Source organism: Impatiens glandulifera, chromosome 7 (genome assembly GCF_907164915.1).
Source record: "Impatiens glandulifera chromosome 7, dImpGla2.1, whole genome shotgun sequence".
Lineage (NCBI taxonomy): Eukaryota > Viridiplantae > Streptophyta > Magnoliopsida > Ericales > Balsaminaceae > Impatiens > Impatiens glandulifera.
Window position 1 is genome coordinate 4,964,531 of NC_061868.1, and position 12,244 is coordinate 4,976,774.

Sequence of the window (12,244 nt, forward strand, 5' to 3'; positions counted from 1 at the left end):
GACAACTAATACAAATAAAAAAAGTAAAAAAGATTAATTGGTATAAATGGATAAAATTTCCAAAATCCAAAAATCATGGAAGTATGGGGTTTCAATTTTTGTCTTTACATTTAATTTGTGAGCATTAATCTTTTTTGGTTAAATTCTTAACGGAATTTCTAAACATAAAGTTTTTCAAATTAGTAAAAAGAAAGAGTCTAGTTCATGGTGTTGACATAGTCTAATGGGGAAAGGAATTTCGATAGTAAACTTGTTAAATTACTCATTGAAAATGAAAAGGATATAGATGGATTGTTCCCGTTTTTAGAAAAAATAAAGATTAATATTCTTATGACAACTAGCATGTATCCTGTGTATTTGCACGAGTAATAATATAAAAAACCGTGAAAAAAATATTACCGTAAAATTTTTATGGGCGGGTCAACCCACAATCCGACCCAAGTATCCATTTACTCGCACATATATCCAAATTAACCACAGCTCTCGATTCGGCAATCCGGACACTTTAAAAATTAAGCATCATATATATATATAAATTAGGTCGTAATATCTTTAGTTAGGATATTTCATACGAAAATTTTCAAACTCAAGTTGAATAATAAATTCCACCCTTGAGATATTTTGTGGAAGTAATTTGACTTTTGGAAACTGTCTCAGTATTTTGGGTTAATAAAATGGATAGATTTAAATTAAAAAAATTAAAATAGTTAATAAATATTTATATATTCAAATTTCTTAAAACTTATAATAAAATAGTAATACAATTGTAGTATTGTAATTGTTTTTTTTTTTTTTATATTAAATTCAAGGCTTTCATATTTTGTTTTACATTAAGATTCAAGTCCTCATAATTGTTGAGGAATGGATTCTATACTTTTTGTCTGATTCATTGTCTTCAATATTTTGTAATGATTATTTGAAAAATGTTAATATCAATGTATATATTGCTTCATTGAAAAAATAATCACTCAAAATTTGTTATTTGCATTAAATGTGGCATCAACTTTTGTTTGACTAACTTTGTTGTATGTGTTTTGTTTTTACTATTTGAGAAATTAACCATTTGGTAATATTATTTATTTTACTATTTGTTATCCAAAAAAAAAAATATTTTAAATTAATCAAGGCCCAAAATAATCTGTAGAGAATTTAGACCCATTATTTATGGGCTTTAACTATATACTTATTTTCAAGGCCCATCATCCACATTATATGGAGCCCCGACCCATAAACTTCATCGTCTTCAATTAGCTCCTCTTTTTCTCTCATTCTCTTTCTTCCCCGCCGACATTGCCCTCTGCTTCAGAAGTATCCGCCAAGAGTTTCAAGTAAGTACGCTTTAACTTCATATGCGATATTAAAAATCATATCTTTACTCAGAAAGCTCATAATCTTCCATGCATATTCCGTATTCACTTGCTACAATTTCAAAACCTATTGAATTTTCTCGTCTGTTTTGTTGTTGTTGTTGTTGTTGTTGTTTATTTACTTAGGAATGTTGATTCTATGAAATTTCTTTTGACCCTTGTAACGTTAGGTATTTAGAGTTGGATTTTAGTAGAGCAATTGAAGGTAATATCATGGGTAGAGAAGGTTATTCTAATGGCAAGAAGGGGAGGAGAGGTGGAAATGGCGGAAAACCCAATAGAAATCGCGATGCTGGTTTCAATGGGGGAGCTTCAAATTATCAAACTGATTTCGGTTCACAATCATCTTTTGTCAGGTTTAAAACTGTCTCTATTAATTGTACTTAATTTAATATCTCTCACACTGTAACATATGAATAACTGGGAATGATTTGGACAGGAAGCCGGTAGATCCTGAGACATCTAAATACTTCTCAGAGATTGCTAATGTTATTGCGAATCCTAATATGGAATTGGAGGAAAGATCAGTCATATGTGGTAATGCTTTGGATGAAAGTCGTGGGAAGGAAGTAGAACTTGCGACGGATTATATCTTAAGTCATACTTTGCAAAGTTTGATGGAAAATAGTGATCTTAATCAAATTTGTGGATTTCTACAAAGCTGTGCGAAGGACTTCCCCCTCATTTCAATGGATAAATCAGGATCTCATGTAGCTGAGGAGGCATTCAAGTCATTAGCGAGACACCTTGAAGAAGAAGAGAACCGACCACTTTTAGAGAAGACTTTAGCTATGTTATGTCAGGTATTTTCGGGTGCCTAGTTTTTTGTTCTTCCCAACCAGTGCTCTAATCAGCTTCAATAGTTTTACTTATCCAAAGCTACCTGTTTGTGTGATTACATTTATGATATGAATGAAAATTGATGATTTGTTGTATTTGTCTGTCAGGAACTTGTAATGGATCCTGTAAATGTGATGTGCAACTGCTACGCATCTCATGTACTTCGAAGTTTGCTTTGCCTTTGTAAAGGGGCACCTTTTGAATCTTTAAGGCTCCGAAACGCAAAATCTTCATCTGTTCTTGCTGAAAGGTTGAATCTTAAGCCAGCTAAACCTAACAGAATTGTTTCAGTACCGTTGCAGCATGGGTTTCCCGATCTGTTTAAATCATTTATCTTAGATATGTTAAAACACGGCAAAAAAGACATCAAGACGCTGCTAGCTGATCAATACAGCAGTCTAGTTCTGCAGGCATGTTTCCAAGCTTCTTTGTATTTGATTTTTTTTTTTTCAGTTTATAAATTTTTTCATGATTTGATGTGTTTATCTGCATTATTGATATCCTCTGTGCTGTATCTTATGGAGTTCATCTACCATGTGGCAGACTGCTTTGAAATTACTATCTGATAGTAAAGAGGAGTTGTTGCAGATAATTCCAATTCTTTTAGGTCATGATGAGGAAACTGCTCCTAACGAGTTCTCAATCAAAGCTTCTTCGGCTAAAAAACTTTTGGCTTTAGGGAAGGACACTGCCTTTAGCCGTTTAATGGAGGTTAGACACACTGATACCCTATCTTTATCCTTTTTGTGCTGATAGCTTGTGGACTTTTTTGGATGATTGTACACTTGGATATTGTAGCCTTTGGCATATAGATCTGCCTCATCACTCCTTTTGTTACGAATTAATTAGTTTGCTTAGGGCAAGAACCTTTGTTTAGAAAAAATTTAAGTGGATTTGGCATTATGTTGCTGTTATATTTCAGCCTTTGTTGAGAGGCTTGGCCACTCCAACTTTACAACACTCACCCTATGATTCTTTCTGTTCGTGATTCTTGGAGTTATGCTACCATTGGAGTTTGAAAACTTTCAATTCCTCTAAAAGTATACTATTCATCCAGCCTTTATATTGGATCAGAGTGTAAGAGTTTATATCTTTAAGCATTGCGTCTGTCTGTCCCGTGACTACAATCCCAGCAGAATCTTTCTTTGATATCTTGGGCCTAGTTTGATGTAGGGTTATTTAAACAACCAAGTGATTATTTTCAAATAACTTTGTTCGATGTAGGTTATTGAAATCATGTTATTTGGGGATTATTTGAGTAAAAAGACATTAGGGTTATAGATATATAATGAAAATATATATATCTTTTAAGAAATAGAGGGTTTTTTAGTTGATGATTTTGAATGATAAATAAATTGTTGTTTGTATTTGTTCTTATGGAAACTATTTGCAGGTCATCTTGGAAGTGGCTCCAGACACAATATTCAATGAGCTATTGATGAAAGTATTTAGACACTCAATGTTTGAATTATCATCTGATCAGTCTGGAAACTATATTATCCAGTCTTTGATTTCTCATGCAAAATCCGAAAATCATGTAAGTGAAAGCAGCCTCTACTTTTCTTTAACCTTCTATCAGTTAGTTGTTTATATTTCCGATATGTTATATTTAGCTTTGTAGAATCAATTTTAAATCTGAGGCACAACATATGTTCACTTACTGTTTGCCTTTGTATTTCACTTTATCAATCAGATGGAGTTGATATGGGAAGAACTTGGTTCAAAATTTGATGTTCTCCTTGGTATGGGAAAACCTGGAGTTGTCGCTTCCATTATTGCAGCAAGTCAAAGGCTTCATAGCCATGAAAATAAGGTTGGTAACTTAAACCTGAGTGTGTTGTTTGAAACTTGTTTCTCCCTATTTAGATATAATTACAAATTTACGATCATATAAAATTATTTTATAGTTTATTCAAGCTTCATGCTGACGGTTTTTGTTTACATTTATGACAGTGTTGTCAGGCCATCGCTTCTTCTGTGTGCTCAACCAATGAGTCCCCTAACTGTATTATCGCTCGACTATTATTTCTTGATAGATACTTCTCCTGCAATGATCCATCTAGCTGGGATTGGCCAACTGGCACTACGATGAATCTCATGGGCTCGTTGATTTTACAACTGATTTTCAGATTCCCAACTGTACGTTTGTTATTTTCTAGAGTATCTTCACTGCTTGGTTATTTTCATAGTACTTCTTTTGTTCTTAACTTGTGGTGGTTATTCTCGGTTAGGTTCTTTATATGGATTGCTTATATTTTATTTTATTCTCTTCTCTTCTCCATTGTGTGCTGTCAGGCAGGAATTCTGACATTATATCTTTTTGTGATTAGCATCCAACTGAAGAGCTGTTTTCCCAAATTCTTTTCTAGAGTACCTTGACCATGGAAAACAGACATCCTAGTTCACCCATTTTTATCTATCATTTACAATAAACATCTTGTTACCAAAAAATGTATCCTTTGTCAGTTTTGGGCCAGTGTTTCCTACGTCTTTTCAAGATAAGTAGTTGATTGTCTTTGACTTACAAAAATGAAAGTGTTTTGCAAATGGGTCTAATGCCTTTTTGTAAACTGCTATTTTGTCACAATTTAAATCACAATGACGACCACATTGGTAGTGTTTGCTTCCCAAGAGCAAGGTAGCTGGTGGTTCTTCCTTACATGGTGCATTTTCCAAAAAACTTGGAAGTGATTTTTTTTTTCTTTCAGTTTGGTACAAGACTATTTTTGAGATCATGATCCAGATTATAGTAGTGTGATTTTTTTTGTTTCACTGGTATACAATTTTTTTTCTTCTAAATCATGATTCAAATTATTGAGTAATATTTTGATAATTTTGTATAGAGATTAATTATTGATTTTTGAGCAGATAATTTTTTCTAAATTGTTGTATTTTGAGCATAATAACAAATGCAAATCTTTTTATGTTCACGATCAACATGAAACAAATTGATTACAAAAGAGCCCAATGTGTTTGATAAAACCTTGTGCATTTGAGAAGTTTGCCTGAGTCCATTATTTTAAAGTAATTATGAGAACTTTTTGTTGATTATTTTGAAGATAGTTTATGGTGTGGAACTAAATCATTCCTTCTATGGAAGTTGTGTGGACAAACACTTCTTCCATTATCCAAATAGTTGTGCAAGCCCTCATAAATATGCTTCTATTCTATTATAGTCATGTCTATTCTCTTGTATTTGCTTAATTTAGTAATGGTTAACTTCTTGCAATTCAGGATTTTATTCAGCCTTTCATCACAAGCATTACATCTTTGGAAATGAACCATATTCTAGAAGCATCAAAAGACATAGCTGGGCAAAGGGTTCTTGAAGCCTTTCTGAACTCTGATGCTTCTGGAAAACATAAGCGCAAATTGGTTGTGAAGTATGTTTTGCTGCCTTTTCCTTTCCCTTCTCTTCTTGATGTTTTTCAATCTTTTTCCTTTTGAATTGTCATATGTATTGAGCCTATTTGGCAATTGATAATTTGCCACAATCCAAGTGATCCCATAGAAAAATCAGCCAAAGATATGGCTGAAAGTGATTTTCTATATCTTGAATCATGATCCAAATTATAATGTGATTTTTGTTACTTAATTTGGTATACAAATTATTTTCTACATTACGATCCAAATAATGGTGTAAAATTTTGCCTCATGTTGTAAAGTTTTTTTTTCCCGCATCATAATCCAATTATTTTCAAGATAATTGTGATTTGTAAACATGACAAATGTATATTTTTCAGAACCACGATCACAAAAAAATATGTATTACAAAGCAGCTTCTACAGTGAACAACTAGCTATGAGTTCCCATTCATTTGAATTTCTTATGGATGTCGTCATCAATATATAGGTGACGACATCCAAAAACGTTTCAAGTTTCCATGGATTTTTCATTTTGAGAATGATTATTTCAAGTTTCTTTAGCAATTACATAAAACGTTCAATTGTTTCCTCATCTAAGTGTATGTAATTAATTAGTCTTGTTTGATTGTATTTAAGGCTGAAAGGGCATTTTGCGGAGCTTGCATTGAATAGGTCAGGTGCATTTACTGTGGAGAAGTGCTTTAGTACAAGTAATATGGCATTGAGAGAGACGATTGTGTCGGAGTTGTTAGTAATACAGTCTGATCTTTCCAAGTCTAATCATGGCACTGTTATGCTGAAGAAACTTGATGTTGATGGGTAAGTTATTTCTTGAAAGGCATTCTCTTTAGATGTTCATCTTGCTTACTTTGTGTCTGCATGTTTTTACCAATGCATCTTGTGCCTGTTTAATATTCACATGTTTCTCCTAGTAACTTCCCTATATGTAATCTTAGGCGGTGATTATTGATCTAAATGATTAAGTGCTTATTTGAATAATTGTTCTTTTAAATTACTTACTTATTTAGATAAAGGTTAAGTTAAAAAGTCCGGCTTAATTCAGTAAGTTTTGGATGATTTAACTGGTAATATAGTTAGAGGGTCTAGAGACAAACTTTAAACCCTAAAAATTAATCACATTACGTCACTAAACTGTAAAATAGTCGTAATTGACCTTTTTCTATATTAGTTACATATTTTATCAAATCAACTTAATTTTATTCAACTTTTATTTTCCAAATACTTAACTAATTCAGCACTTATTATTCAACATTCAACACCTAATTTTCAGTTCTATCAAACACACCCATAGTCTTCAAACAAAAGAACTGAAGAAGACAAATGGTGCATCATCATAATCATATTTCAATAATAAACACATTCCATCATGCTGCCGAATACCAATATTTTTGGGTTGGTTTCATGTTTGATCGTCTGTAGGAGGATATGATATCCCATTGGCATGAATATATGGTTATACTGGTTTTTGATTTTATGATCATCCAAAAAGTTGTAATCTAAATACAAACATATTGCTAAGAATATTTGTCTGATAGAAATTTGATACAAAATGCAAAACAAGTAAAGGGCATAATTATTTTTCTTCATATTTTCATATTTTTTCCAAATTTGTTAATTGAATTTTTGGAAGAAAAATTTCTTGGAATTTTTAAATCTCTAATGGTAGCTCGATTTGGAGAAACTTATAATATCTGTATCCTGATCTGTTTTCTACAAAATTTTAGGAAACTAAATTTAGTCAAAGACATGGGGAAATTTATTTGTGTTTATGTATTCTGAAACGAACCCACATACAGCAAATGGGGCCGTTATTTCCCTTGAAAGAAATCTTCAACTGTCTAATCTCTCAGATCTTTGTTGCGGGATCAATAAATTATATGCATGTAGTTTTGTTTTGTTTGTTTTTGCTATGATAAGTGAACCCAAAACATACCTTTTAGGAAGTGATTCAGAGATTAAGCCTCTGTGAATCCATTCATTCCAGATTAAATCACTTGATGTAGCTTTTAAACTTCACAACTATTTGTTAGGTATGCGAGGAGACCTGATCAATGGAAATCAATGCAAGTTACAAAGGAATCAACTTTTAAAGAGTTCTATGATACATTTGGCTCAAAGGAAAGTAAGCCTAAAAACAATAGCTTTGTTTTGGAGTCTGGTCGTACACCACAGGCAGAAAAGATGAAGCAGTTGAGGAATGAAGTCTATTCTAGTCTTGCTATTCTTACACCACATTCTGATAAGGGTGGTAAAAGTAAGCCAAAGTTGTCTGGCCATAAGCGTGAACATGAAAGAGAAGAACAGCATGATAAGAAAGTGAATAAAAAAGTTGTTGATGACGACTCATCCAAAAGCCAAAATAAGAAGAAAAAGAAGAAGAATCATTGAAGCCTCTTTAAACTACTGCTGCTGCAACAAGAATTCCCAAGACAGTCATTGTTGTGTTTTTGTTTCTATTTTTATTTTGTTTGTTTAAACTATGCGATACTCTTTCTTACTTAAGCTTTAGATGGTAAAATTCAAACAATGTTTTTGTATTTACGATAACAGAAACAACCGCAGGTAGGGCATTTTGCGAAATGGGAAAAAAGAGTTTTTTTGATTTATCCTAAACAAAACTGCTACTCTCTATTACTACATAGGCAAAAAAAAGTGCAATCTGTTTCTAGGTGTTCTTTCTTCTCGTCTGCTTGCAGGTATCTCTCTCACGGTGGCTTGTACCTGGAAGAAGAAGTGAAATCTCAAGATATGCTTGATGGGTTCTCTACCGGCTAAACCATTTGAATTTGTTGAATCTTACTTGTTCTGAGTAGGGTTTGATCGGCTGGGTGGTATTCTCCTGAAGCTGGATTCAATGTTCTTGAATGGATTCTCCTTTCCTGCCTGAATATCCACAGGTGAAGATGCAAATTTTGAATTTGCTTCTTTAGATTGGAGTTGTCTCGATGCTTTGGCATGATGAGGATGAAAATGTATGATCAGAATAATTGCTAGAACAACAGCAGCAGCAGTTGCTGATGGTCGGAAACTGCACTTCATGGTAACTGTAAGTGTGTTATTCTCTTCTCTCTTCACTTGCTATGCAATTGTTGGCATGTAAACGGTGATTTTATATAAATATGGAGATTCAAAAGTGAGGTTTGACTGCTAAGCATGTTACAAGTATGAGTTGGGTGATTTTAGTTGGTACAGTTGCAGAGTGAGTCATGTGATTTGTCACGTGATGAATATGTTTTCTTAATGTTGTTAATTCTGATGAATCTGAAAATTTGGGGACTGGGAAGTGGGAAGTAATAGTAGTAGTATTATAATAGTGTTGTTTAGAAAGAAAAGAGAGATGATGATGAGGGGTTTGTTCTAATCCACATATATTTTATATTAATTTGACCAAAATGGCCTTTACAATCAATGTGGTTGATGTGCTTATTCCTTTGTTTTTTCTGTGTTATTGTCAGCTACAAACATGTTGGATCCAATGAAGGACAAATGGTGAGTTGGCATTAAAAAGGGTACACCTTAAAAGACTGAAGATTGATATGTATTTTTTCTAAGGTATTTCCATATCTCTATATGATTAGTTGGGATCTTTTAGATTGTTTGAAAAGTGAGTTCTATCTTGATTCCATTCCCATTGAGAAATTGGTAAAACTTGCTTTTTGACTAATAAGTTATTAGTTCTATTGTGACACTAAATCTTTACATATAATATGAGTGTTTGAATTTTTAATAATTTATTTTTATTATAAATAATAAATTTGTATTGACAAAATATGCCTTTGGATTGGAATTGGATCTGGGTTTTTCAAATATCTCATTTTAATATCGATTTACATATATTAGTTATTTAAATTAATAATATTTTATCCTTCAAACCCACTTCCATTCATGTGTTTCCAAAAAAAAGTTTATTAACAATTTTTAGTTATAAAAATAAAGACTCATTTTTACATTTTTGGGTATTGATGTGTGGGTTTGGATGAAAAATTATTGATAATTTTTTTTGTAAAGGCCTTTTTTGGATTTAAATTATGAAAAGTTAGATTATATAATGAAAACAAAATATTTTTAAAATAGATATAGAGGATATTTAAATGAAAGTATATAAGAAAATATGTTGGTTATTTGAAAATTATTTAAATAACCAAAATCTTGTTATTTGGAGCTTATATAGACTAAAATTCATACTTTTTATAAAATTTATGGCCAATATATAATATTCGAATTAGAGCTGGTCTTTTTTCTTTTTATTGAAAATTAAAGAAACAATTTTAGGGTTTTGTGACACCCACCATGACAATTCTTTCTCTTGGCTCTTGGGCCAAGTCTTACTTTCCACCATTCTATCTCAATTTTTTTTTTACTTATTTTCCTACTCTTTTGAGCCAATTAAAGAGCTTGATTTAACATTTTTTAGTTTTTATAAAAAGTTTATTTGAAATACAATTCAGTTAAAACATAAATATTGCAACACAAAATGGTTCAATAAGATAATTTCTTAAGACAAATGAAATCTTGCTTTTGAATTGTTCATTGAATTTGAACTTCAATCCAAAATCAAACTAATGAATGAATATTTCTTACAAACAATCTGCAAGAAGATGGGAAGTATGTATCTCCTTCCTTCCACCCCCTTCTGCTTTGTCTTGTCTATGATTATATATATATATTACAGAATCAAATTTCAAACCCTATCTAACAAATGAATCAAACCTAATACCAAATCAATCAAACATCATAAACCAAACAAAAAAATCATCTAAACATGTTCATCTCCAACCACATTAGAACTGCTACTACTACAATGAACCTTCTCTCCACTAAGAAGTCTCTTCAAAGATCTCAACCGTGACATTATCACAGACGGCTTCGTCGTCTCTCCAGTTTCCCCACTCGAACTCGCCACATCGATAGTCACCGTTGTTGAATTCCTTACTTCAGTCTCATCTCCCCAAAACAAAACATTCGTGGGCAATTCTTGAATCTCCGGAGATTCTTGATCAGATTCAAGAACAGGTAATTCATTATTGGTTTTTGAAATTGTAGATAATGGGTTTCTACAAACAGGGCATGTGGAATGAGATTGTAACCACATGTCTATACATTCTACATGGAATCCATGTTTGCAAGTTTTAAGCAACCTGATTTTATCGCCGGCTGCGAGGTCGGATAAACAGACTACACATTCTATTCCTTCTTTGAAATCTTTTGGGTTGTAGTCAATGATAGGAATGGTTTTGAGTGTGGTTTGATCAAGACCGATGCGGTTGGCGTTGATATGTTGGGTTGGGTTGAAATCCGTGGGTGCACGGCGGCGACGGCGGATGGTGACGGCGCTGGAATGATCACTTCGTCGGAGCCAGAAGATTTTGTTGTATAGGTGTAGGAAAAGGAAGATGATGATTATAAAAAAGAGACCCAATATTCCAAACATCATGATTTTACCCAATAAAGCCATCTGCGATGAATCGTTTAGATTCCGATCATTACCGCCGGCGCCGGGATTTCCCATTGTAATAAATGAGGAATCTTGAAGAATGGGTTTTTGATTTGAGAGAATTCTTAAGCTTTTAGGTTATATAGATGAAGAAAGGAGATTAGAAAGATGATCAATGGAGTGATAGTGACGTTAAAGTCTCCTTCTGGAATGGCGGTTTTTGATCGTTGACGTGAGAATTGACTGAGAATGAAGAGTTCAAATGTGTTCTTCTTCCTCCTCCTCCTCCTTTGAAGTTTTCTAATGGAAATAGACGCAACTATGGCCGCCTGGAGAGAGAGAGAGAGTTGTTGAAGAAGATGTTTCCTAGTAAATTACAAATCAAAGTCTATTGTCAAACATATTAGAATTTGAATAATCTAATTTAAAATAATATAACATTTTAAGATTACAATAATTAGATATAAAATTATTGAAAAGATAACGTCTTTAGTGGTATGTTGTATAAATAGTTTTGGGATATTGTGTTTAAATATTTTAATAAATAAAAAAAACTGTCACAACAAAATAATGAATTTAATATGGTAAACTTTAAATATAATATTTTATAACTAATTGTGTCACGATTTGTTTTTGGATATTTAACATTTGGTCAAAGAAGATTCAAGTTTGGGATTATTCAATTAAGCTAGTCAAATATTCTTAAATGATATAGGCACTAGTATTAATCATCTATTAAACATTTTAATCTACTAAGATTCATGTTTATTTATTAAATGTAGGGGCAAATTGGTCTTTATAAATTTAAATATTTGATTATACAATATATTTATCTAAACAAGATTGTCATAGTATTTAAAAATTTAACTCATTATGTTAATTTTGAGTTTGATAAATCTTTCAATTCCTTAAAAAGTTGAAGATTCGTTCCATTTAATTAAGGTTCCACAAAATCAAAGAAGTGACAACCTCCCTTCTACACTACAAAAATGTAACAATTATTGAAATGAAAAAGGAATAACTAAAAAACGAAAAAAATTACCTTGTAATTTGGATATCATACAAATCTTCTTCAAAGGTTGGAAGTTTCTCTTAGGGTTATCCGAATCGGACATTGTAAGCCAAAATAACAATAAACACTCGACATACAACTTTGAAAGGGACCTTAGGAAGAAGACATTATAAATCTGGAAAATAACAATTTAGGGTTTAAACAT

General features: G+C 32.2%; 3 protein-coding genes across 3 annotated transcripts; 1 reads left to right on the forward strand and 2 right to left on the reverse strand.

The window, feature by feature from the left end:
* The first annotated feature begins 1,252 nt into the window (after positions 1-1,252).
* On the forward strand, positions 1,253-8,134 carry LOC124945534 (pumilio homolog 23). Its single transcript, XM_047485989.1, has 11 exons — positions 1,253-1,328; positions 1,538-1,723; positions 1,807-2,170; positions 2,315-2,617; positions 2,751-2,918; positions 3,601-3,744; positions 3,901-4,020; positions 4,161-4,346; positions 5,442-5,590; positions 6,209-6,391; positions 7,624-8,134. Exons 2-11 carry the CDS (start codon positions 1,581-1,583, stop codon positions 7,979-7,981), a joined length of 2,118 nt encoding a protein of 705 aa, XP_047341945.1. The 5' UTR covers positions 1,253-1,328; positions 1,538-1,580; the 3' UTR covers positions 7,982-8,134.
* On the reverse strand, positions 8,061-8,830 carry LOC124945535. Its single transcript, XM_047485990.1, has 2 exons — positions 8,394-8,830; positions 8,061-8,314 (listed from the first exon to the last, which is right to left on the reverse strand). The coding sequence occupies exons 1-2, from the start codon at positions 8,630-8,632 to the stop codon at positions 8,299-8,301; spliced, it is 255 nt and encodes an 84-aa protein (XP_047341946.1). The 5' UTR covers positions 8,633-8,830; the 3' UTR covers positions 8,061-8,298.
* Positions 8,831-10,059: 1,229 nt separating this feature from the next.
* Positions 10,060-11,338, reverse strand: LOC124910220 (RING-H2 finger protein ATL60-like). Its single transcript, XM_047450838.1, has one exon. The coding sequence runs from the start codon at positions 11,100-11,102 to the stop codon at positions 10,350-10,352; it is 753 nt and encodes a 250-aa protein (XP_047306794.1). The 5' UTR covers positions 11,103-11,338; the 3' UTR covers positions 10,060-10,349.
* Positions 11,339-12,244: the final 906 nt, after the last annotated feature.

Bases quoted from the DNA above. Each gene is read 5' to 3' on its own strand.
- LOC124945534 (XM_047485989.1), top strand. From the start codon at position 1,581: ATGGGTAGAGAAGGTTATTCTAATGGCAAGAAGGGGAGGAGAGGTGGA. The intron at 4,347-5,441 runs GTACGTTTGTTA...CTTGCAATTCAG, and splicing joins TGATTTTCAGATTCCCAACT to GATTTTATTCAGCCTTTCAT. The intron at 5,591-6,208 runs GTATGTTTTGCT...ATTGTATTTAAG, and splicing joins AAGCGCAAATTGGTTGTGAA to GCTGAAAGGGCATTTTGCGG.
- LOC124945535 (XM_047485990.1), bottom strand. From the start codon at position 8,632: ATGAAGTGCAGTTTCCGACCATCAGCAACTGCTGCTGCTGTTGTTCTA.
- LOC124910220 (XM_047450838.1), bottom strand. From the start codon at position 11,102: ATGGGAAATCCCGGCGCCGGCGGTAATGATCGGAATCTAAACGATTCA.